Source organism: Larimichthys crocea, chromosome VII (assembly GCF_000972845.2).
Source record: "Larimichthys crocea isolate SSNF chromosome VII, L_crocea_2.0, whole genome shotgun sequence".
Classification (NCBI taxonomy): Eukaryota; Metazoa; Chordata; class Actinopteri; family Sciaenidae; genus Larimichthys; species Larimichthys crocea.
In genome coordinates, this window is record NC_040017.1 from 7,155,738 (window position 1) to 7,180,547 (window position 24,810).

General features: G+C 40.9%; 2 protein-coding genes across 2 annotated transcripts; one reads left to right on the plus strand and one right to left on the minus strand.

Annotated features, from left to right (window-relative positions):
• The first annotated feature begins 17,177 nt into the window (after positions 1–17,177).
• scg2a (secretogranin II a) lies at positions 17,178–20,915 on the plus strand. The gene is made up of 2 exons (XM_010750005.3): positions 17,178–17,347; positions 18,577–20,915. Exon 2 carries the CDS (start codon positions 18,585–18,587, stop codon positions 20,505–20,507), a length of 1,923 nt encoding a protein of 640 aa, XP_010748307.3. The 5' UTR covers positions 17,178–17,347; positions 18,577–18,584; the 3' UTR covers positions 20,508–20,915.
• On the minus strand, positions 20,615–24,717 carry ap1s3a (adaptor related protein complex 1 subunit sigma 3a). The gene is made up of 5 exons (XM_010750004.3): positions 24,474–24,717; positions 23,402–23,580; positions 22,819–22,927; positions 21,357–21,494; positions 20,615–21,269 (listed from the first exon to the last, which is right to left on the minus strand). Exons 1-5 carry the CDS (start codon positions 24,474–24,476, stop codon positions 21,234–21,236), a joined length of 465 nt encoding a protein of 154 aa, XP_010748306.2. The 5' UTR covers positions 24,477–24,717; the 3' UTR covers positions 20,615–21,233.
• Positions 24,718–24,810: the final 93 nt, after the last annotated feature.

Below are 24,810 nucleotides of genomic sequence, written 5' to 3' on the forward strand. Positions count from 1 at the left end.
GTCCAAAATTGCTCCAGAGCTCAGTTCTTTCTTCACTAAAGTAATTTCATACAATTCCCACATTACTTTAGTCAGTGGAATCAGACCTCTTAATCCTCGACGAAATATTGTTTGTCTATGTGCTCTAGAACAACATAAAAACACAATCTCTGATCTAATGCCATAATCAGGAGGACATAATTTATCCATGCCCTTGTCAGGTTTGCTGATTCTGGCTTATATATTTTATTGTGTACTACGTAATTTTGTGCCCGCACTCCAAACTAATTCCCTTCTGAGAAAATAAAGGGAATCAATTAACCAATCAAGCCAAGCACACTACAGCTGGTTGTAGCCCGGTTGCATTCAAAGCACTTAAAAGGGTTTCTAATGGTGAGACAGCAGCACAATCCTTTTCTCCACTGTACATTCACATGATGCAAACTTAAATTTTCTCGTTAGATTTGAGCAGAGCATACCCAAGCATTTGTTTGTGCAGGCTAAAGTGCAAATCCTTCATTTTTCTTGCACATCCAGGTCTATGGACACAGTCTTTGGAACTACTTTATACAAAAGAAATGATACCATTGAAAAGGTTTGATCTCACAGAAGTTGGAACTTTCCAGAGTAAACAGGGCCTGCTTTAAAAGACATGTTTCTTTTGCGTTCTTCACGTTTCATTTCTATACTGAGCACCATAACTTCACCATGACTTCTGTTTTACTGGGGTAGAGGAAGAAGTCTTAGAAAAGCACATTATCGGCATTGTTACGTCCGGCCTAGAGGAACCGAACATAACAAGGAAAAAAGGACGCTCCCTCTTTCCCCCACTCCCAAGAATGACCAAAGCCACAGAGCTGCAGTCCAACAACTAATGATTTATTCAATTATTGTTATCATTTCAAAAGTGGTAGTGTAAAACTTCAGGGTGAGCATCGCCCAAAACAACAAACAAAACAATCTGACCCAAAACTAACTTACCTAACCAAAATCAGAAAACAAAATACAGGGTTCTAACCTGCCTCCCTATAAAATAAACAGGAGAAAAGGAGAAAAACCAAAAGAGCTACTCACCCCTACTACTACTACCTGGACTGCTAAACTAAAGTCTGCTACAGAACAGAACACAACACAACACAACACAACACAACACAACACAACACAGTACAGTACAATACAATACAATACAATACAATACAATACAATACAATACAATACAATACAATACAATACGGTCTGGCACGGTTGGGAGTGAGGTCGGGTCAAGAGAGAGGCCGAATGAATCCCGGTGGCGGCCATTTATAGCTGATGCCCCAGTCAATCAACCAATTGGCAGGCAGCACCTGGAGAGAGGGAGGGAACCTAACGTGGTAGCACCACCCCTAGGCAGGGAGGAACAATAACACAAAAATAACACATAACACAAAATAATGACCCTGGGTCATAACAGCATGGTTTGATTTCACCAGGAGTATGACATTTCTATGGTTGAAATCATCCTTATAAGCCACCTTTGAAGTCTACCAAGGATAAGTGTGGTAATCAAAAATATTTTGTATGTAGCATTGCTTTAATAGTGTGAGCGTACAAGTAATGAATGGATTGCAGCAGTGACGGCACCCCATGTGACTGTTGCACCTTCCAAGTATACCTTAAGAAACACACTTCCCTAAAACACCAAACAGTCGTGTTGACTGCAGTACCTTGACATTTTTCAGTATATGAGAACAATCCAAATCACCTCCACCATCATGTCCCTGAGGAGTTTACTGACTACAGCGACCTCCTCCAACAAAATGGGCTTAGACACTTCAAATCTTCCAACTTTATCCCCTGAACAGTTTCAACCAGCCAACTCTATCCCCAGCTGAATTCAGTATCTGTCTCTGTCTCTGTCTTTAATGAGAACAGGGAGCTACCTTCACCTCTTCAATCACAGTTTACCAGTCTCACTTAATGCAAACAGAGCCAAAGTTTTAAAAGTGTGATACACTCACCTCACACATACCTGACAGACACGGTCAACAGGAATAGATCTCCACATCAGTAGTAACCTTTAAAACGTCTTTTTTTCACCGCTGTCCTGGATATTTCTTTGTTTGATGCTCTCTTTTTATGTGCAGTGACATTTACAGGAAAAAAGCTTACTTTTGATAAAGGTGTCAAGGCTACTACTTGACTATAACTGTAATTTCATTACAGCAGCAGCCTTAACACAAGCAAGCCACCACTTAATGATCATATTGGCAGCTCGAGATCTAGATATTTTTATAAACTTTTGTAAGAGACCAAAACTAGAAGGAGAGTCTTAGACTTACATCTGTCAGGTGGTCATAAATTAATTCAGATGACAGCCCTTGTGGGTTCAAACCCCACTCGTGGTAAACTTTGGCAGTCTGTAAGAATTTTGTAAAAACTTGTGATTGAGTGAAAACAAAAATCCACTCAAAGGATCAATAGTTGAAGTAGCAGTCAGCTACCAGTACTGTGAAAGGATGCAGAAATAAGTTCAAATTTCAGTTCAAGTGTTAAATGGAGTTGGCCGTGTTGGTTAAAGTGGGAGTCCTTAAAAGAAATTAGTGTCAGTTCAAGTATATAAAATGAAAGATGAAAATGTCAGCTGAAGTGTGGTGTATCGTTCAAAGGTGAAGACCTGAGACCTGAAAGGGTTTGATGTGTCATTTAAAATGGAAGCACTGAAAGTAGCTCAAATGTCAGCTGTGGAGAACTAGATCAATGCAGTTTAGCTGACATTTGAAGAGAAAGAAAGGAAAGCAGCTGCAATGTCAGCTGACTACTGACAAATGACAAGTGCAGTGTACTTGAACACTATTTTGACTATACTCAAAATAGTGTTCAAAAAGTTGATTGTGGAACTTCAAACGCTTCTTGCCTTCAGTGGTTGCTGATTTAGCTACGTATTGGAAGGGGAAGGACCACCGGCATTGTGAAATTTTGGCCAAGGAAGCTGCTGGTGTTATGATACGGTTGTGGCGAACACCGCAATATACAAATTTAAGTTGTACATATGTTTTATATTCACATTTTGTTGGCGACAACACTAACATCAAAAATCTCAGTGGAGGTAGAAATGGTGAAAACAATTCAAGCGTGACACATTTTGAAATTGCTTTACAGCATGCAATACATTGTTTTTACCTTGTTTCATAATTTATGTTGATGGCACCTGAGACTGCTGGACCATGCAAGTTTTATTTAAAATGATAAATTACAGATATAAAGATGATGTTCTGCTGAAAAACAACCCCAGGAAACACTTTGATGCAATCACTTTTTCCGAGTGTGAAGACATCTAGTGCTGAATGTAAGGTTAGTGTGTGCAAATATGTGTGTGTTTGTCTTGAGTCTCACAGCCAGACTAATGACACTACATGTTAGCCACTCCTCGGGAGGGCATTCATCCAGAGAAGCACCATCTTTGGTCTCCATGGATACCAGCGGTGCACCTGAGCAAAGTGAAATTCATTGTCGGTGGAGAGTGAAAGAGAGCCCGGAGATGATACATGAGATCAGATAAGCAGGTGTCTGTGTGTGATCTTTAGTAGATTTTTAGTTTAACACGTCTGTGTAACAGTAATACAGTAACGTGTGTGTGCACACACATACACACAGTCTCGTCTTGTACTTCCCCCTCACAGTCCCTCTCTCGCCTCTGTGACTCAGTATAATTACAGTCATTTTTCTCTCTCAGTAATCAAACTCTTTGCGTGGGCATCAACATGACATGACACCAAAAGTACAGGGTCTCAGTTCTCCTCTGGTGCCAAGGAAACTAATTGAATGGACATCGAACCTCTGTCAACACACCTCAGTGTGTAATCCAGTTGTTATGACACTCTCCACAATGATTTCTTTCCACCAAAATATATGTGTGTGAGTATACGTATGAGCTCTGGCAGTATAGCTCCAGTAGCGATAAGGGAGACATAAAATGAAAAATATGAAGCAGCTAATGAAGAGAGACGTCAACTGAGTATTTCAACTGCTGTGGCCCTGCAGCCGCCTGATGTGTGACAAGGGAGAGGAAATGAATGTGAGTACAGATTCTGACAGCCAAGAAAAAAACTAATTTGTTGGTTTGCCAGCAGTGGTTTGTTAGCTAAATGATTTTCTGACTGGTCTAAATATCCTGAGGAGGAAGACAGAGAGAAGACAGTTTAATAATCTATGGCAAGGTTATAAAACAGCATTCAGTATTGCTTTATGTGTCTATTTTAAATGTTTTTTGTTTTTTTCATTTTAAATAATTTGTTTGGTGAGGCCAACCTTCATATACACTTAATTAATATGTTGATCTCTCAAATTGAAAGACAGTCTCAAGTCATTGCGACTCTCCTCAGCTCTATGGACAGCACACATGTTGGCTGATCAATTTTGGTTGGTTGATCCACCACTTTGGCCCAGATAGACACATCTAAAACTACTTTATAGATTTCCATAAAATTTTAAATAAAAAATCATAGTTCCCTGAGTGCCAATATGACACTTTGGGCTTTTAGTGATTTGTCCAATCCTTTGGTTCAAGACCAAATACCTTGAAAAGTCCCGTCGATTAGCACAGTTGGTAGAGCATCTTCCCCATGTATGAAGGCTCAGCAGCGGCCCAGGGTTCAACTCTGACCGGTGGCCCTTTGCTGCATGTTATTCCCCATCTCTTTCTCCCCACATTCCTGTCACTCTTCAACTGTCTCTGTCAAAAATAAAGACCAAAAAATAATGGTGCATCACATACGACAGGATATTTTTTTATGCCAGATCTGCTGCTATCAGAGGGAGCAATGCACCAGCTCATGTGATCTCATGGGGAAACAAAATGGACTGACATGCCGCAGTACTGTTTGTCTATTCTTCAGTGAGAATTCTGCCAGTAGTAGTATGCTAGCTAATTTGGATCTCAAGGGCTCATATGTGTGCTGTTGTTTAGCAACACCATCAGTTGCTCTGGGACTAACATCTCCTTGTAGACTTGTCTCTCTCATTGTGGTCGTGCTTCAAAAAGGGGACTGTTGTTCTGATAGCCCATTATTCCAAAACCCCAGTGGTCCAAAAAATATCCCATTGGACTGAAAGTTCATATGTATCCAAGCCTGTTATCCCAAAAACAAACTGACATTGAAAATATTAACCTGTTGCCGAACAGCAAAACCTTCGGGACAATCTTTGGAGTCATGTTTCTGGTGACCTGACTCAGCTCAATATTTACACTCCTATTATCTGTGTTTTTGGACTACATAAGAAGGAAATCTCTTTAGCTGCTAAATGTTCGGCTATGTTCACCAGCTAGTTGCTTACTATACATTCTGCGGCTTGAAGCTGGGCAGATATACTGTATGGTTCATGAAAAACAGCATCTGATCAGCGAGAATTAATCAAAATCATCAGGCAATTTTCTTTGGCTTTACATACATGTAGTCACTGAAGATAGATTAATATAAAATATTGATTATTGCCACATTGAGTAAACAAAACATGTCTTGGGATTATTGAGAACACAAACTGTAACTTAAAGGAATAGATCTGGTCCCTCACACCCTCTGGTCGCTCACTGCGGCACATGAAGCACCAGACTCAATAATCTTTTTTGATCTTTGCTCCTGTCCTAAACTTTATTTGAGACTCTTGGGGTAATCAGGGCGGTTAGTAATAGCAGAGACTGTTTCATAAGGTCTCCTCTTAATAGCTACGTGTCGCTGAACACCACAGCCCGCTCACTCACTCTGTGCGTAAAATTGCTTGTGATAAGACTGTGAATGAAACAAACGGAGACAGACTCACAGTTAAAGTACACGTGGTGGAAAAAAAAAAAAGAAGTAAATGTTCCATCAAAGAGAATTATGAACTTTGATGTGTTTTTATATTCTGTGTTGTAAAACCACAGTCAGTGAATGATTCATAGACTCAGGGCGGAGAGACCTGAATGCTGTTCTTCCTCAGACACAAATTAACATTGAGGCACAACTTTGCATAATGTGCAAATGCAGAGATGTGATTTCACATGCACACACAGGTACACACACACACACACACACACACACACACACACACACTTTCTCATTCGCTCACGCAAATCTGACCTATGAGTCATTCTGGCTGTACTTCCAGACGCCCCCCTCTCCCTCTCTCTCTCCCTCTCTCTCCCCCTCACTCTAACCACTCTCTAACCATCCATGTCACAGATGGATGCTGCAGACAGCCGCAGTCTTAATGCTGCTTCCTGTCTCTGTCTGGCCACTTAGCAACCGCTAGGCTCAGGCCGAGTTTAACCGGCAATTAAAGGGGCAATTCGTCATTGCTCACCATCACCGAGAAGACGCAGGACTGGATAAACCAAAATGAAAGCTTTGAAGAATTACCCACAAACACTTTGATTTGAATCAATTACATCTCCAGCTGGATAGGAGGGACCTAATTTGTGAAATAAGTTTTAAAAGTGTTTAGTTTGAATTAAAACAAGCAGACTCTTTGCTCAAAATGACTCATGGCTTTATGGGAATTTGAAATTGGTCAATCTGTTTCCTGAATTGATCTTCTTCTGGTCAGGCTATTGCTATTGCTCACAAGTTGAAAAAAATAAAAATAAAGAAAGACATCTTTCAGCATGCCGCTGGGCCGATCACATAAAGATACATCAGCCTGGCGTGAGCTCTGGTGATCCCATATGGAAGATATAAAACGTCTAATAAATAATAGGCACATTGTTATTTATTCTATGTGTCAAAATTAATGAATAATGAAAAATTAGTTATTTAAAAAGACAGTTATTTCATATTGACTGCCCTTCAGGTAGCTATCTACCTTGCAGACATGTATTACCATTAGGATAATAAGCTCCACCCACAATGCCACCCCCGTGCTGTGATTGGACAGTTGATTGTTCTTTGACAGTGTGTGAAAACCCCTTCTGTGCAACAGTGTTTTGTATTTATTGGCAGGTCCGTGCTACTTTCTTCATAATCAACAAAGTAAATAAAGTATGATGTGTAACAACATACATATGCATGAAAAATCAATCATCTATCAAATGAGTCATACTGTATCTTAAGAGCTTCTAATGAGCCCGAACATGTGAACACTTACAAAGTGTTATAGGTGTCAAGTTGATGTTATTGCCATGTGACAGCAGTGTGATGTTTCGGGCACTGTGTTCTAAACAGGAAGTGTCACAGCTGTGAATGTGATCTGTCATGGCAGGTTTTCGGTCCTATAAGTCTAGAGGGAGGACTGTAACACTGATGAACATAAGGGTGTGTGCTGCTGCAGACAGACTGCGCAACGACTTTTATTAATGATGATGATGATGATGATGATGAGGATGAGGATGAGGATGAGGATGATGATGATGATGATGATAATGAAGTGATTCAGTGATTCAGTATCCAGTAAGCCTCTCCACCCTGAGTAGGGAGGGGAACAAAATATAATAAAATTGAGTGTATAGTAATTAAGCACGTCACTAACATAGTGACATTAAAATAATTTTGAGGGAATATTTGTTACAGGGATATTTTCTATTCATCCATTAGCTGCTCCTGAGCTGACATTGGGTAAAAGGCAGAATTGGTCCTGGACAGGTCCTTAGTTCATCAAAGGACTGCAGGCATACTTATACATGTGTTAATGTTATCTTTCTGATATCAGAACAAAACATGGTTTTTTTGTTGGGGGAGAGGGCATTTTATACCCTTATTTGAAACTAAATGACAGAAAATAAGGGCAGACAGAGATCCAACAAAGGTCCCTGACTACTTAAAGCGGAGAAGTTATGATTTTTGGTGAATGCCATCCCCCCAGGGCATCCATTCCTGTGGTTAAATATTATGAAGTAAAGATGGAGCAATGCTGATGCTGAGCTTACAGCCCTGCCAGCATCATAAGATCACAGATAATATTGTTGACTCTTATTTTCTGAGAAATCGGAAGAACCTGGTGCTGTAGCAAGATTGCACAGCAATTTGTTGAACACTTTATGGTACACGTGGGTTGTTGAGAGCAGAGGGCAAGCCAGAAAAAAGCACCGAAGGAGGTGAAAGTATTGGCAAAAGATGTTTGGGTCTTCCATGTGGGAAAACACACCTTCCAGCCTGAGGGGCTGGCCGCTCTAAATGTGAATGTGGCATTTGAAAAACATGTTGTTCAGCCCTGAGTTTCAGTGCACATTCATACAGTTAAATTAGTTTTTGGGGGTGGTGTGTAGCTCAGTTGGTAGAGCAGCCGCCCCATGTACAAAGGCTAAGTCTTTGCTGTGGAAGCCCAGGGTTCGAACCAACCTGTGGCTCTTTCCTGCATGTCATTCCCCATCTCTCTCTCCCCACATTCCTGTCACTCTTCAGCTGTCTCTATCAAATAAAGCTTGAAAAGGCCAAAAAAAAAAAGTTTTGAGTGCTATATCTCTCCCCCACACCGTGATTATCCATTCACAGCTTGGCATGTTAGCATGTTTGGCTAATAAGCTAAACGAAAGAACATTTTTAAGGTTATGTTCGAAAAAAGTTCACAAATGATAACAATGGATACAGCATTTTTAACCAACTCATAGCTTAGCAGCTTTTTCTACTTCTGTCTGAAAAATTAGTTTACTACTAATTTTGATTAGTCAATTCATAATGTTCCATGTGAGAGCAGAAAGCTTGAAAGGTGTAGCAACATAACAAATGGGAGTGAGCTTGGTGAAAGGTCAATTTATGGATGCTTCTTTACCTTTCACCCAATGCATGCTGGGCTAGGTGCCAGCAGAAAAGATGGATTTTATGCCTTGATGCCTCCAGCAACATGATTCAAATCAGAAACAAAAAAGCTGAGAGGGGGTTTATCTAAAAAAAAAAAAAAAGGCCAGCACAATATTATGAAGTGAAGTCATATTTAAAAACTTGCAAATAGTGGCTATAATTAACAATTCTCAAGAGTGTTCCCGTTTTGGTAGTTGCTTTGTTTGTCATCCTGGTTTAGCTCCCACTTTGGGGAGAGTTAAAGCCAGTGCTACATGATCTAAGCTGCTTGGCCTTTGTGGAACAAACATATCAGATGCCTGCAGATGTGCCAGGTTTCTAAAAGGTATGTGGAACCTGAGGCTGGGATACTCTGTTCTCATTAGGCCTTTGGTGATCAGACACAGAGGTCAGCACAGAGCAATATTATCCTAAATGTCTGACTGATAAACCTCAATCTCTTAAGACCCTGTATAAAATAGGTAGATGTCTTTTAGAATTAACCCCAACTACTTCTTCATAAAGGTTGTATGGTGGTGCAGTGGTTAGCACTGTCGCCTCACAGCAAGGAGGTTCCTGGTATGAATCTAAGCTTGTTTACTCTGGCTTCCTCCCAAAGACGTGTGGTTAATTGGTGACCCTAAATTGCCTTTAGTGTGAACAGGTGTTTGTCTTTATGTACCCTGTGATGAGGTGCTGACTTGTCCAGGGTGACCCTGATGAAGATAAGCAGTTACAGATAACAGAAAGATAAACTTCTTCATACGCTTTAGCATATAGTTAGCTTGACTTGTCTATAGATTTTCATTCTTTATTTGTGACATTTTCTGTTTCTATTGTCACAAGATTCTAAGAAAATATTAGCAGGTTAGGAAAACAAATGCATCAGACTGGAGGTCAGTGCAGTGCTAATGCATTCCTGGCATTATTAAATCAGTACATCAAACATTTCACACCCTACAGACCACCAACAGAGATAAATGACAAGATATTAGACTATATATCACTTTAGAACCTCTCTTGTGCAGCTTAATTCACTTGTGTCAGTGTGGGTGTGAAAGTCCTGCTTACACAGTTGTTTAAGATGTGGGTTGTGGTGGGATGAGGTAGTCGAAGACATCCCTCTCTTTAGCAACATTTTCCAGCTTGTCCTGAGGGATTCCCAAGCTAGGTGAGCTAAGTAGTTGGACCTCCAATGGCAGGCTACCTGATAAGTTGCCTGAACTATCTCAACTGGCTCCCCACTCTAGCTCTAAGAGTGAGCTAAGCCAGCCTAAAGAGGAAGCTCATTTTAGAAATTTATATCTCAAAATCTTTTCTTTTGATCACTACCCAAAGCTCATCATCTAGGTGAAGTTCGTAGAGTACAGTAGATCACGGGCCCAGTACAATGCTCGTATTGCTGCTGATGCTGCACTAATCCATCTGTCAATTACACCTGAGATTCTTGAACTCTTTCACTTCCCTCCCTCCAGAGGGATCAAACCACTGTTTTCCAGCAGAGAATCGTGGCCTCAGGTGGTGACTCTCACCCCATCCCTTCATTTATGACTGCAAACCAGAACATGCTGAAGTTCATGGCCTGTTAAAGCCAACAGAAACACATCATCTGCAAAGAGCAGAAATACTATAATATTTTGAGGCCCCAAAACCAGAGACTCTCCTCCCACCAGCTACACCTTGAGAACCTATCCTTGGTGTTTCTATATTACTTTCAAACAATGTAATGATATTCTAATCCTAGAATATAACATGCTAACTAATCTTCTCATTCATGCCTTTGGGAGATAGCTTTTGGAAAGTAAAAATCCAATAAAAATAAAATAGACCAAGCACAAGGCCTGTAGCATTGCATTTATTGCAATTCCTTTATTACTATAGGGTAATCTACACAACAAGCATAGGAGGCCAGAGAGTAGGACCTGGTTGGCTGTTCTGACTTGAGAAAGGAAATAGCTGATAATAAATGATTCAAGAGATCTGTGCCATGGGACCTCGGAGATGGAGAGGAGAATCAATAACAATAAGCAACAGATACCAGATCTGAAGCAAATTTATAACATGGAATGAAAAAGAAAGGTTGTAGAAGCTGCAGGTCAAAAAGTGCAACAAAACTGAAATAGTAAGGTTGAACAGCAGAACTCAGACGAAGTATGACTGAGATTCAGGTCATGATTGTGGCTTCTGCTTTTACAGTCATGGGCACTTTGGATTCTGTAGCAGAAAGTGCTGCTGTTAGCTGTTCTCTGTTTGCTGTGCTCTGTGGTAACACTAACCAAATTCTCCCTGGTCTTCCTCAACCATTTACCCACAACAAGTTCGGATGTTCTTCCATGCTTGATGCACGTTTTAATTTGCCCCCACAATCAAAAACAGATGGATCATAGATTGTGTGGAAGCTTTCTTCTGGAAGATTTTCTTTTCTTTTTTTGTGATGGAGGTGTTAGTCGAGCAAGATATCTTATGACAACAGGTAAACACAAACGGTTGTGTTTTTCCTACATAAAAAAAACAACTCATGAAATCATGCATGTTGATGCAAACTTGCATGCCATTCAAGCAGTTGAAATATTTCAGTCTGGACCAAAGTGGGGAACTGACCAAACAACATGTTGTCCCTAGATTCCTTGTTGACAGTGTAACTGAAAATCCATTTGATGTATTTAGCAGTCAAGGCGAAATGTATATCTTTTCCCATGGTACTCAGATAGTGAAACAGTAGGTTATGCATTAGTCTTTTGACACCCTGGATTACAGTGCAAAGCAATGCAACATCAAATCCTGTACACTCCTTTTAGCTTCTCAGCCAAAGCATCTGTTTATGTCACAGTTTGACTGATCTGTGACACTTTTTCCAGTGGCACAATGTGGGTTCCCCTGGTGTCTGAGGCAGAGGGTAAATTCCCTGCAAGTAGACCATGAAGCCACAGAGCTCAAACTAGGGATTTGACTTTATCCCTGCAGATACCTTAAACAGTCAGCTATCAAATCCTCTGTGATACCATTCCCTTCTTCTTTTTCTCCAAGATAAATTTAAATAGTAATGCAATATTTGTTCCAGAAATGTCCCATTTAGCCCTCTGCTCCTTAACAAATATGCTTGCTGTTTTCTGATGTGTCGCTGCAAGAAGAGGTTGTTTCTCAGAGATGCCAGTGGGGTGGTAGAGGAGGGAGGGGCAGGTTTATTTTTGTCTTCTAGGAGGAGGTAAACAACAAATATTCCCTTACGTGCCAACAACACAACATCTGCTCTGTGACTTTAAGATGGAGGAATGAAGCATCATCATCAAAGCTCACGACCATGAAAGGCAACATGAGGCTACACTGTATTTCATAAGTAACCAAGTGTGGATGTTTATATATATACATATATATACATATATACATATATATATATATATATATATATATATATTCCTCAAACAAAATTGATTCAACATAATAGTGTAACTGAGCAGCAATAATATGATGCTAATACTTTAAGAAGCAGTGGACTAGCAGTCATGATGAAAGAAAATGTTCTGCCCTCTTAATAATCCATGCAGACAACTTCTTTTTTTAAATCAGTTTTATAATCATGCTTCTTTTCCGTGGTCTCGTCAGCTGCCTTAGGCAAGGAAGACAGAGACCAAAGAGAGATGTGGAATACACCAGGGAAGAAAGATCATGCACTATTGTACCATTACTATGGTAAAGCCATGTGGCTGTATGATGTGTTGTGACAACGCTGTTAAGAAGTGGCTGAGAATAGACGCGTGAGTAGGTGGTAAATAAAATAAAAAAACATTGTCTTATAGAAATCATGAGACATTTTGTTTTATAAAGGTTTAGAGAAGTTAACTTCACAGAAAAAAAAAACATTTCTCAGATGTCTATATATATCTATGTGTATATCTATCCACTAGATTACAATTTACATACCTTTTTTGATTCTTAGTTTTACAATATGTACTGTATTCGCTTTAAAATATCTATTCATTTTCTATCATTTTTAGTGACTCTTCAAAGACTTTGGTAATCAAACACAGCAACTGATCACCAGCACTAAACACACAAAACCTATAATGTTACCTACTCCAACCAGTAAAAAGGGGTCTCAGTGACAGATTGTGCATTCAGTAAACATGCTAGTTCCCTATGTCCCTTGATTTAGTGTGAAATGACAGAAAAACACCTGTATGAAAATGTGAAATCTTACAACTGTATAATGTATCTATGTGTTTACATATTTATGTGAGGTTTTGTTGAGACTGTGGCAACAAATCTCCTTGTAAGAACAAGAAAGCATTGAAAAACAGTAATATATAGCTGGGTAATCTGTGCTTGAAAGTCCACACAATACATCCCAGGTTAAACAAGAACACATCTGAACATCAGACTGAATCAGATCAAGTACCAGACCTTGTTTAGAACCTTGATCAACATTTCCCTTTCCTGTACTTCAGTATAGCTCATTTGTGTTAAATTTTGCAGATAGAGAGATAAAACCAGCCTCAAGTGGTCATGCGAGAAAACCGCAGTTTTTGTCACTTTCACATTGGCTTCACTTCACAGCCACAGCAGCTGCTGCTTGGGCATATACCGTGCATGTGACAACATGTGCCAGAAAGGGTGTGAACCACTGCCCTAGCACCCAGGAGCTAACTGAGTTGGAGATATATGATTGGCTGAAAGGTGACAGGACCAGCACCACTATCATGAATGGTGACATTATGAAATAAGAAGTGGTTCTAAAATAAAATGTGACATTATCAAAAAGGAACATTATGAAATTAAAGTGTCATTGGGGAAATGGCCTTATGAAATAAAAATGTCTAAAATGAAATAAAGTAATAATAAGAATTTCAAATAACATTTAATGTTTTTAATTGATTATGATTCATGTCTTATTGTATTATAAGATGAGAGTTATTGGAGTCAGACTACCCGTTCAAATCACCTCCCACATCGCGTAGATCCTGTTTTAATTTTCCAGACGTGCTAAAGGTCTTGCCAATTTCATTTTGATTTCCAGAAGCAGCCAAAGTGGTCTGATTGTTTCTGCTGTATTCTCCTCACAAAGCATCAGTAAACCGAGTGACTCATGCTCTTGTGGATACACAAATCATTTTTACCTGCCTAATCTGTTCCCCACAACAACAAACTCAACATGAATATGGATTTGAACACAATGGCATAAACAGTGTTTTTGGATAAAGTACTTAATAATTAGCCTGGAGTCTTTTAATGGCCGTCTCACAAAAACAATATTTTATAAATGTCAGGCTCTTTGTGTTCTTCCTTTCACCCCTTTCTTTCTAACTAGCACACATTTAGTCTCCTGTAGTTGTATGTAAACCTCACAGACAGATGTGTACACAGTTTTGGGAACTGAGTGATTTCATTGTTTTCATCATTTCAGGGAAAGGTGACAATTGTTGTGGGGAACATTCTGTACATCTGTCCTGGTGCGCTATAAATGCCTTAGAGAGACTGGCAACAATCTGGTGCCACATCTCACATTTCACAAAAGAGCAAAAATTGATGCATCACACCTATTCCCAGACACAGACACAGACACACACACACACACACACACACACACACACACACACACACACACACACACACACACACACACACACACAATCGACCAGAGAAAAGAGGCTGACGTCAAACTGTGTAGATCCATTCACAACCTCTCCCTCTCTCGCTCTCTCTACATTGTGCCTGCCAAGCTTCTGACAACCTGAGTTAAGGAGAAGAATTATTGGCTGCCAAGCCTAGAGGTAATGAATGGGATGCAGCCGGTCAGTCGCCAGGGGACAAACACACAGAAGGAAAAGGTAAAAAGGGGATAGGTGACCGTGTAAAAAGCACCTGCTTACATAGTTACAAGTATTTATGTGCTTTGATTTGACCTGAGACACCACAAACATGGACAGACAGCACCTTCAGTGTCTTAAAGTCCTTGAAAACATATTGTCTCACTCAGCTTCTAACTTTGAGGTCATACAACACACACACCATTTTATGCCAAACAAAGATAGCCTATTAGAGGGTGTATAAGAACTAACTGTTAGAGCTCCTCAGGGAGCCTTTTTCTCTGTAACCCCTTTTGTGTATTGCATTGTTAAACACTTCTTCTTGTACAATAATAATAAATTCAACTTAAACTTTGATACTTAGAATCCAGTCTTCCTTATTGAAGGGTCATTCTCATAACATTACTTAATATTATCTGGATCTGAAATCTGGATTTGTTGTTTTGTCTGTGCTCGGTTGAAAAACGTGGTGATGTCCTGACATTTACTTCTGTGCACCCATTGGGACTTGGGGCAGCTTGAGCTTGTGTGATGGTTGTTTGCTGATCAAATCACACCCAGATGAAGCAGATTAGAGTCTTGACACTTTTTACTAAATTTAACTTGCTTATATCACAAATGCTTATTTTTACAGAGAAATATTGAGAGAAATACCACAAATATTTGTTTATTACCTGACTTGTAAATCAAATGCTTAGCAAATTGTATCAGTGCCAAAATCCAGAGAATCATGTCTCTTGTCCTTTATGAACAAATTTACTCCTGCACGTCAATTATGTTTTAAATTTCTTAAATTTTTCTGCGCATTGTTTCTACTAATGAAGGTTGTGGAGTATGGTTGAATGCGCTAGAAAATCTAGTAAGTGAAGCTTGACTTTGGCCTGTTCTGTTCTACTTTCAAAAACTTAATGATGAGATGATGGTTAATAACTTCCATCTTAAAGGTTGCAGTAATTTCTAAAGTTTCATTATTTAGTATTTGGTTTCCAGTGAAAGTTTGACTCATCAACCCAAATAAAGAGTCACAGCACACTCCTTTAGATTCTGTATAATGAGACTGTAACCTAAGTTGAACCTAAATGTATCACTTCCTGTGCTGGAAAAGTTTCAGATCCACAATCTCACAAAAAATGTGACCCCAAACAGTCACACCACACTGCTGTGTGAAAAGGGGGAAGACTGCTAATTGCCTCTTAAGAAACTTCTCATTTGACCTGAGAAAAATCTTTTTTCTCAGCGGACAGCCAGTTGAAATGGGGGTGGAACAGAGCTGTAATTGGTTTCTGTTTACCAGTAATCCTGCCACAGACACAACCACAAGCAATTAGCCAGACAGCTTAGGCTTTATCAGTAGAAAACTGGCACTGTGTGTGTACGTATGAGTGTGTGCGTTAGTCATGAGTGGAAATGTAATTAGGCGAAAGGAGGCATGAGATTAAAATCAGCTCCATTGTCCTGGTTTCTTTTGGTCTCCTGATGCTGTAATGTCTGGTATAGCAACGTCAGAAAGGTAGACTTTATTCTGATGGAGATAACTCTCACTGCAGTCCTTAAGAAAGGCAGGGCTCAATACAGATTTCACAGTTTCTGTGCCTCAACATGAATCCATAGAAGTTGTGAATGTGACAGGACTGAGCCTTTAAAGTTCCTTACTGAAGGTGTATGACTCAGCCCTCATTTTTTCAGACACAGTGGCTTTTAAAGCACCAGTGAACCTTTTTATAAAATGTTCTATATTATTCTATATGCTCCTGACAGACACATGACCAAATACAATGACTTTATTCATTGTGGATACAAAAAAATATGTTGTTTTTTTTGTCTACAGAGAACTATTTATATACAGCAACTGTGACAAAGCTGAAAACAAGACAGTGAATATCAGACAAGCAGGTCAGCCTGAGCTCACATCAAACACAGTAAAGAGAGGGATTTATGAATGAAACACACACACACACACTGATCCATACAAAACTTGACAGGCAGCCAAAAATAGACCACAGTGTGCGTTGGCTGACGAAAGTGCTCTCTCTCTCTCTCTCTCTCACACACACACACACACACACACACACACACGCACACACACACACACACACACACACACACAGCTCTGCAGTCCCACTGTCACCCCGCCCGTTTCTCGGGGCTTTGGCTAGAGTCCGTATGTGAGTCATCGGTGGACTAACTGTCTCCGTCCCTCACTGCCGCAGCACTCATACACAAGAGCAGTCAATGACGTCTGTCATTCAACAGTCACAACTGCAGGGGGACATGTTAGTATAACCCTCAGCTACAGTGAGTGAGAAAGAAAATTAAAACATTTATTGAGCGTCATTAGCACTTAAAGCTCGGAGAAAGAGCATTAAAAGGTGGATACATTACTTTAAGCAGCTCTATCTCTACTACTATCTTGGACAAACGTCTTCTTCATAAACAAATGTTAGTTATTGCACGCTGTCAGTCACATAGTCCTAAATATAACCATCCTCCGTTATGACTTCATCATTTCACCAGACGCTGCGACACGAGCCTTCATATCAAGCCGGTCAAACCTAGCTTCAGTTTTAAAGAAGAGGAGCTGTTTTTGTTTGGCTGACTCAAATGAACTGCGCGCCCGCGCGCACCAGTGCTCGTGTGGCGTTTGTGTTATCTCTTTGCGCGCGCCTGCCTGCCCGTGTTGCTGCGTATTCCTCCTCGCGCTCTGACGCACGAGTCAGGTGGTCCCTCTAATAGCACAGAGGAGCTGTCCGCGGTGCTGAAAGGAGACACAACAGCGCGAGGCGGACGCAGAGACATGCTCAGTTCACTCACGAGCCTCCATAGAAACTAACTACAAAGGTAAGACCTGGTTCATATTAACTGCACGAGACACATCACACTTACTCTGAACGTGCTCCACAGCACGCGCCGTGTGAGGACAGAGTTGTTTTCAGCGACTTAAACCATCTTCTGCTACAGTAGCTGTTTGCCAACCTGATGCACCCGCTACAGATGTTGAGGCGAAGAGGTTGCGTTCTGCTGCCCCGCAGATTCTTTGTTCTCGTGCTCGCTTTAGGTTATTCATAATTGTACTCTGTTTCTCGTTAAAGCTACTTTTTTTTTAAATCACGGGTTAAAACAATAAAAAACTACTATGTGAAGTTCAAATTAAGGCTGTGAATATGAAAGGGAAAGTAGATCTCCAAATGACAGCAAATCATCGCATTGTCGCCTGTTTTTTTTTTGTTTTTGTTTTTTTTCCTGAAAACGATAAAGTTCCCGCTTCAAACATGTCAACAATAATTTCTCACGCATTTGCGTGCCTATTTCCAACATTTTCCACGCATCGAGCACGCGTTTCACAGAGGAGGAAGCGTGCTATTAGGAGCATTTTGTTTCAACACAATGTTGTTGAATTGCTACTCAAAGGTTGAAAAACAGTGATAATCTGTTTTAAGGTTAAAGGAGAGGTTTCGATCATCCTTACCGGGTTACCCTGACAACGGGGCAGTGACTCACGGAGAGCAGCAATTTGGCGACTAATGAGATTTGCACGGGAGCTGCATGCCGCTGCTATTACTGCTGCTGGCAAACAGGCGGCAGGATTGCTGTCTGATCCGCAGAGACCAGCAACAGGCAGGGGAGAGATGCACACAGATGTATTACACCACTTCCAGATCATTCATGTTAATAATAATATTTAATATGATTTGCTTCTGCATCTGTCATTTTAGCTTTGATGCAAACTGTAAGAGCTGAATTAAAAGTGCCAAAAATCTAAAACATATAAATGATTACAAAAGCATAAAAGTGAAACTAAGTCTAAATAAAGTCATTTTTATTTCTTTTTTTTTCTTTCTTTTTTTTTGACTGGTTTACCACACAGCAAATGTCTGGGATCAAGTTTTAAACCTGACCTCCTGCCCCTCAATCAATACAAATGTCTCTGTGGTCTGTGATGTTAACATCAGACATTTAAAGTGATGATAAGACCAAAAGACTTTTAAGAAATGCCAGAACGCTAACCGCTGTGAACCTGTTCGAAAGGTCACAGCTGACATGTGCCTCTTTTTGTCTTTCCTCTGCAGGCGTCACCATGCCGTCACTCTCCAGGACCTTCACTTCAGGCAAACCCTTCCTCATCTGTTTTGCCAACCTCGTCTTAATCCTCCTCTTCCTCAGTTCCTCCTGTGCTCACGGGGCTTCTCTCAGAGAGCACAGACTGCGCGGAAGCGAGTCAGACTCCCAGAGAGGAAACGTCCACCAGGCTCCTAATGTCGACATGCTCAAAGCTTTGGAGTACATCGAGGGCCTCCGTCAAAGAACTGGCACAGACTCCCAGCAGCACGCCCCTCCCGCTACAGGGTACGATGCCAGCCACATGGATGATGGTGAGAAGCTGCGTGCCATGCTGAGACTGGCTTCCAACCCTGTGCAGAGCAAAGATGAGGATGAGGAAGAGGAGGAAGAGGAGGAGGGAAGGGAGGATAAAAGTGAAGAGCTGCTCCAGGCTGTTCTCAACACCCTCCAGCAGACGGAAAAGGCTTCCAAGCCGGCTTCTCTTCGCCCAAGCGTCGAAGGAGCAGGCGTAAAGGATGGCATGTACCCCAGGGTGCAGCAGAAGCTACATGGCATCAGGCCTCACAAGAAGCTGCCACTAATGTTTGAGGATGAAGAAGAGGGAGAGGGGGATGAGGGAGAGGATGAGAAACAGCCAGATCTGGAGCACGAGAGCCCCTTTAAACGCACCAATGAGAACGTGGAGGAGAAGTACACGCCTCAAAACCTGGCAACTCTGCAGTCTGTGTTTGATGAACTGGACAAGCTGACTAGTGCGAAGACCATGCATAAGCGCCAAGATGAGGAGGATGAAATGGAGGACGAGGACGAAGGTGATGACATGTTCAATGTGAGGAACGTGGCGTACGATGGCAGGGATCTCGCAGAATGGGATCCGTTACAGGATCAGGAAGAGGAAGAGGAGGAAGAGGAGAGCGACAACAAACATGAGGCCAACCGAGGGCTCGATTATGTCGATGACAATGATGAAGAAGCTGATGAGGATGATGAAGAACAAGATGATGAAAGCTACCCAGTCAAGAGGTCAAACGATCCAGATGATGTCGCAAACCTCGTGGACTATTACCTTCTGAAAGTGCTGGAGAAAACAGAAGAAGAAGAGCAGAAACGGGAGATGGAGGAAGAGGAAAAAGAGAGGGAAGAGAGGAGAGTATCTCAGGCACAGTATAGTGATAACATAGATCCACGTGCCATCTACCAGCTCATTCAAATCTCCCAAAAATACCAGATCCCACCTGAAGACCTGGTGGACATGCTCAAAACTGGAGAAATGACGAATCAAGACAAGTCACGAAAGAACAATGAATTAGCCAGAGCAGAAAACAGGCTCTCCCAGATATCCTCAAAGAAAACACACAAGATTCCTGACGCTATTTTCTACAACAGACACTTTCCTGAGAGACAAAAGACTCCAGAAGAGCTGAGGACAGAAGAGATACTAAACATCCTTGGTTTAGGAGGCGGGGAGGATCGATCTGTCAGGAAGCAGTACAAAACCTCGCCGTCACGACTTCACACTCTGCCTACAGGGCGTTTGGGGGAATCCTCGCCCACGCAACGGCACCTTCCCAGCACATTAAAGCATGATTATGACGACACTGTGGACGAGGATGAACTGGCGGCATATTTAGCAGCTCAGATGCTGGCACAATATCCGAAACCCAGCAGCAGCAACAACAACAACAACAAGGCGAGTCAAAAGCGGGATGAAGTTGGACACAGCGTGGCGGGCTCTTTTGAACAGGCGATACAGGATTATTTTGATCAAATGGACTCAGATAAAAGCCCAAATGAAAAGAGACAGTCTGAGGATGATGAGAGGGGCGATGACATGCAGATGCAAGGGTTTGATAACGAGGCGGTGATGAAATTATTGAGCTACCTGAACCCAGAAACGGAAGAAAGTGATACTGATGCCAAAACTGCCCATGGAATATAAATAAGGCTGTGGATACATATACATATCTATAAATATATATATTGTTTTGGTGGAGGGAGAGGGTGAAAATAAAGTATTTTAAGAATAAAACATGCAGTCAACTTTAGTTATTCTGTAGTTTTACAAAAGTTCTTATTTATTAGCAGAAATATGAGTGTTCAGACATTCATTTTATGTTTTTTTTATATGAGTTTGTTGTTTAACAACACTGAACAACCAGTACATGTGACTCACCAGCCTTGCATTTCAAGACACACACACACACACACACACACACACACACACACACACACACACACACAACCAAAATCAGTGTTGGATCGCCTAGAATCACTTGTGTTTTTTGGTAATTCTTTCTTAAATGTGGTCATATGTGACATACCTGAGGTTAATAAAGCATTGACTTTATTTTTTTCCCTACTGTGTAGTGTTTCTTCATTTACTCAACACAACAGCTTGCTACTGAGATTGCAGAAACATAGTCGTTTTATGATAGTCAGTCATATCTTCTATCATAAAACCCTGAGATTAATAAATTTGTGGCTTAAAAGGCACTTACAGGTTCAAACATGATTACAAGAGATCAGGATTGTGGTCACTGTACAATATGACCACAGCATTATGCCAAATGAGTCACAAAATTTAAAAAAATTTAAAAAATGTTGTAGAGTAATAAACCTTTTGCTTCAAGTCTTGAAATGTCTACCAATCTCATCTTCCCTTGGCTCAGTAGGCAGGTTTGCTCATGTACTCCTCCATTGTCTGTGACAAAAGCAGAGATACAGTATAAAAACAGCACATTATGAGTATTAACAAAAACCTATGTCTATTTAAAATCTGTTAAAGTACCTCTTGGAGTGTGTCAGCCTCCTCCATAGATACACCCACGGATATTTTGGACGTTTCTAGAACCTCTCCTCCCATCAGGAATTCGTCCAGGATGAAGTAAGCCTTCTCAAAGTTGAAAATGATGTCCAACTCACACACCTGAGACAGAATAACAGACCATTTATTAGACTAGAGATAAATTAAACAAGGGTCACCCATGAGAAAAGATGATAGACATCTTTTATTGCTGTACTGCTACGGATGACTGCATGGTATAAAGAATATAGGAACAACAAGGTGATGAAAGAAACAAAATAATAATATCTCTGCCTCTTCCACAATTTTCATTATTATTTTTTGTAAATAGGGAGGTGTTGCTCTTGTCTTGTTTTGTACATCAAAGCAAGCTGAGTGGACATCGAGTGGTTCTGGAGCAGAGGGAGCTTATGGACAGCAGGGGGAGTTGGACTGGTAAAGAGCACAGAGACATTTAAGTTTCAGGAGAGAGGATAGGGAGTTAGCTGAACTTCTGATGTGTAGTATAAGACAGAAGTCTCAGTAGTTCACACTGTAACCTTTGACCTGTACATTTTTGTATCGCTAGAAGCACAGACATTTTAATGACACGGCAGACAATACAAGACAAAATGCACTTCCTCCTTTGTGGCAGCAGTTTGGGTTCGGCTCTTTCCTGTTTCAATGTGCACAAAGACAAGTCCGTACACAAAGCAAGTTTCTTAATTTGGTGTGGACAAACTGGACTTACATGTATGTACAAAGCCCTGACCTCAAGCTCAGCCAAGACCTCTAGGGTTAACTGCGAGCCAGACCTGACTGTCCAACATCATTGTTGAACCTCATTAATGCTCTTTTGTCTAAATGGGTACAAATCCCTGCAGCCTCTAAAATCCTATGGAGGGCCTTCAAAGAAGAGTGGAGCCTGTTAAAGCAGCATATTAATGGCCAGGAGGTGTTCAGTACAGGTGTGGTGTTTCACATGGAGTACTTTTGTATGTATATACTGCCATATTCATGCGTCTGTGTTACTTGTTTATAAAAAGTTATTTGATCCTCAGAGCCAACAGCTATACTTAAATTGGGAAGAATTATATTGTATTATACCATATACTACAACAAAACAAGTGATCGGAGTTAGGGGTAACAAAAAGTTCTCTTGTTTAAAAAAATGACAACAAAACACACATAGTTAGTCAAGCAACAAGTTTTTGGCCAAATTAATATTGTACACTTTAAGTCACTATTTAGCATTCATGAGCAGTATATAAACATTTAATAAAAGTTTATAACACAGTATAATCAAGGTTTTTTTTTTCATATATTAGTATCAACATTGTCAGTGTTAATTATGTATAACAAGATTTATAACTTCCCATATTGGGGTGTAGGGACAGCTCAAAAACACAGATGATGTTTAAACAGACCAGTGAGTTCTACTCAGGCCACGACTCTCAGCTCTACTCACATTGCCAAAGTATTTATCCAGCAACTCGACATATCTGTGTAGCACCTCGAGTGTCAGGAGCTCATTATCCTGGTTGTCCAGACCAGTGCAGAAATACAAACTGGCATACCTGCAAGTGTAAAGTTTGAAAAGGACAAAGCTGAATTGTTACAGCAACAATTGCCACAGTGTTGTAAAGAAACTAAGAAAAATGACAAGCACATTATAGAAAGGTGTACTCTGAATTGTTTCTGTCATGTTGTCCACTCCTGGTGGACAACATGACTTCTCTACTGTTAGCACATGGTTGTTACTGAAGGAGATGAATGAGAGGATAAGCTCTGTGTTGCGTCATCACTATCATGGTCCCACCATTGACCTAGGTCACGCTCCGTGTGTTTAACTGCCCCTTTACTCAATCTAAGTCCAGGTCTCATTGTTGACTGTGGGTGTGTCTGTGTGTATTTTGAAGCATTAACAAAGAGGACACACAAGTTAAGCATTGGTTTCCGCTCAAAAGACAGGTCTGTACCTGCTAGGGAAGACAATTATCCTGTAATTATAACACAAATGAAAAAAAAGCAGCTGTGTCTCGTGTCACTACCTCTTGTAAACGATCTTGAGGTCTCTCCATTGGAGGAAGTTGCAGGTACGTGGTTGACGGGCCAACACTAATGTCATCATGTCCCGGATCACCTTCTTCTTCTCCCGGTCTGTTATCGGTGTGAACCATTTCTGCAGTCGCAGCTTCCCCTGTCGGCTGAACAGCAACAAGAAGCGCATCTGGTGGGAGATGAAAGTGAGGGGCGAAAGAGCAGAAAACGTTGACTTCTAAAAAGTTTAGGATAACTGCAGAAGAGGGTGTAACATGACATGTTGTGTTATGAGGCTTAAAGACATGTAATTAAAAAGCAGTCGACGTGCAGCTTGTCAACAGAGCAAAATGAACACATAATGCAATAATACCCCCGGAAGCAGCTAGAGCCGCCTGCAACCAAAACAAAACCATAACACGGCAATTAGATTTCACAGCTAGAAATGTGAATGGAGACCACATGGGAAACACAACACGTCCATATCACCTCTGAGTGCAATAACACCTTAAATACAATGTGTGTGTTGTGCAAGGGTTATTAATGAGAGCTCTTTGCCCTGAGGAGCAGATAGGGGCAGCACTGCTGCTGCCTGCAACAAGACAAAGCAGGACATCCGGAAGGAGGAAGGACAGAAGTGCAACTATAACACTAACTGTCTGCTGGATGAAGAATGATTTAAGTTCAAATACTTAAAAGCTGTAGGTTTATGTGTGTGTAATTGTAGAATTAAATGGATTAAATAATAATAATAATAAATAGAGATTTGCATTGATTTGCCTGTCAGATAGGGCATATGTGTGTCCATCCTTTTCCAAGCTTTTCACTTTGAGGATATATATATATTTAAGTCTGTGTCATGAATCTGATAAATAATTCAGCTGTATTTTCATCATGTTACATGAGAAATATGCAGAACAGAATAATGTCACTATTGCATCAAATACGACCTTTGATCTGCAGTATGAGAGAACTTGTTTGAGGACACACACAGCTATTGACTGCTCCTTTATTGCAGGGTGGCACCTTTTATTGCCAACAGGGGCATGGACAAAAACTACAACAACCAGCTTTCATACTCACCATTTTGTCACAGCAGTCAGAGAGAAGTCACCCAAGTTTAAATCCTTCAGGTTTATAATGAACCCTATCCCAGAAAAAAAAAAAAATCTACAGTCTTATCCTACTGGATCTCCTTTGCTTGTTTCAGATGCGGCGACATGGTTGATCTACCCAGAAATCAGTGCGCTCACACCTTCTCCAGTCAGAGCCGCGCCCCGCTGCGCTCCAGCTCCTGATTGGTAGCCGAGGAGGAGCCACCGGGCTGAGCTGCACACAGGCAGGCAGGCAGGCAGGTGAGTCAGTGCGGGGCAGTCAGAGAGCAGACACCGTACTGATGTGAAACACTGCAGTATTGTTC

Coding starts and splice junctions, on each gene's coding strand:
- scg2a (XM_010750005.3), top strand. CDS start 18,585: ATGCCGTCACTCTCCAGGACCTTCACTTCAGGCAAACCCTTCCTCATC.
- ap1s3a (XM_010750004.3), bottom strand. Junction 22,928..23,401: donor CTCAAGATCGTTTACAAGAG/GTAGTGACACGA, acceptor TTACACTTGCAG/GTATGCCAGTTTGTATTTCT. Junction 21,495..22,818: donor TGGATAAATACTTTGGCAAT/GTGAGTAGAGCT, acceptor ATTCTGTCTCAG/GTGTGTGAGTTGGACATCAT.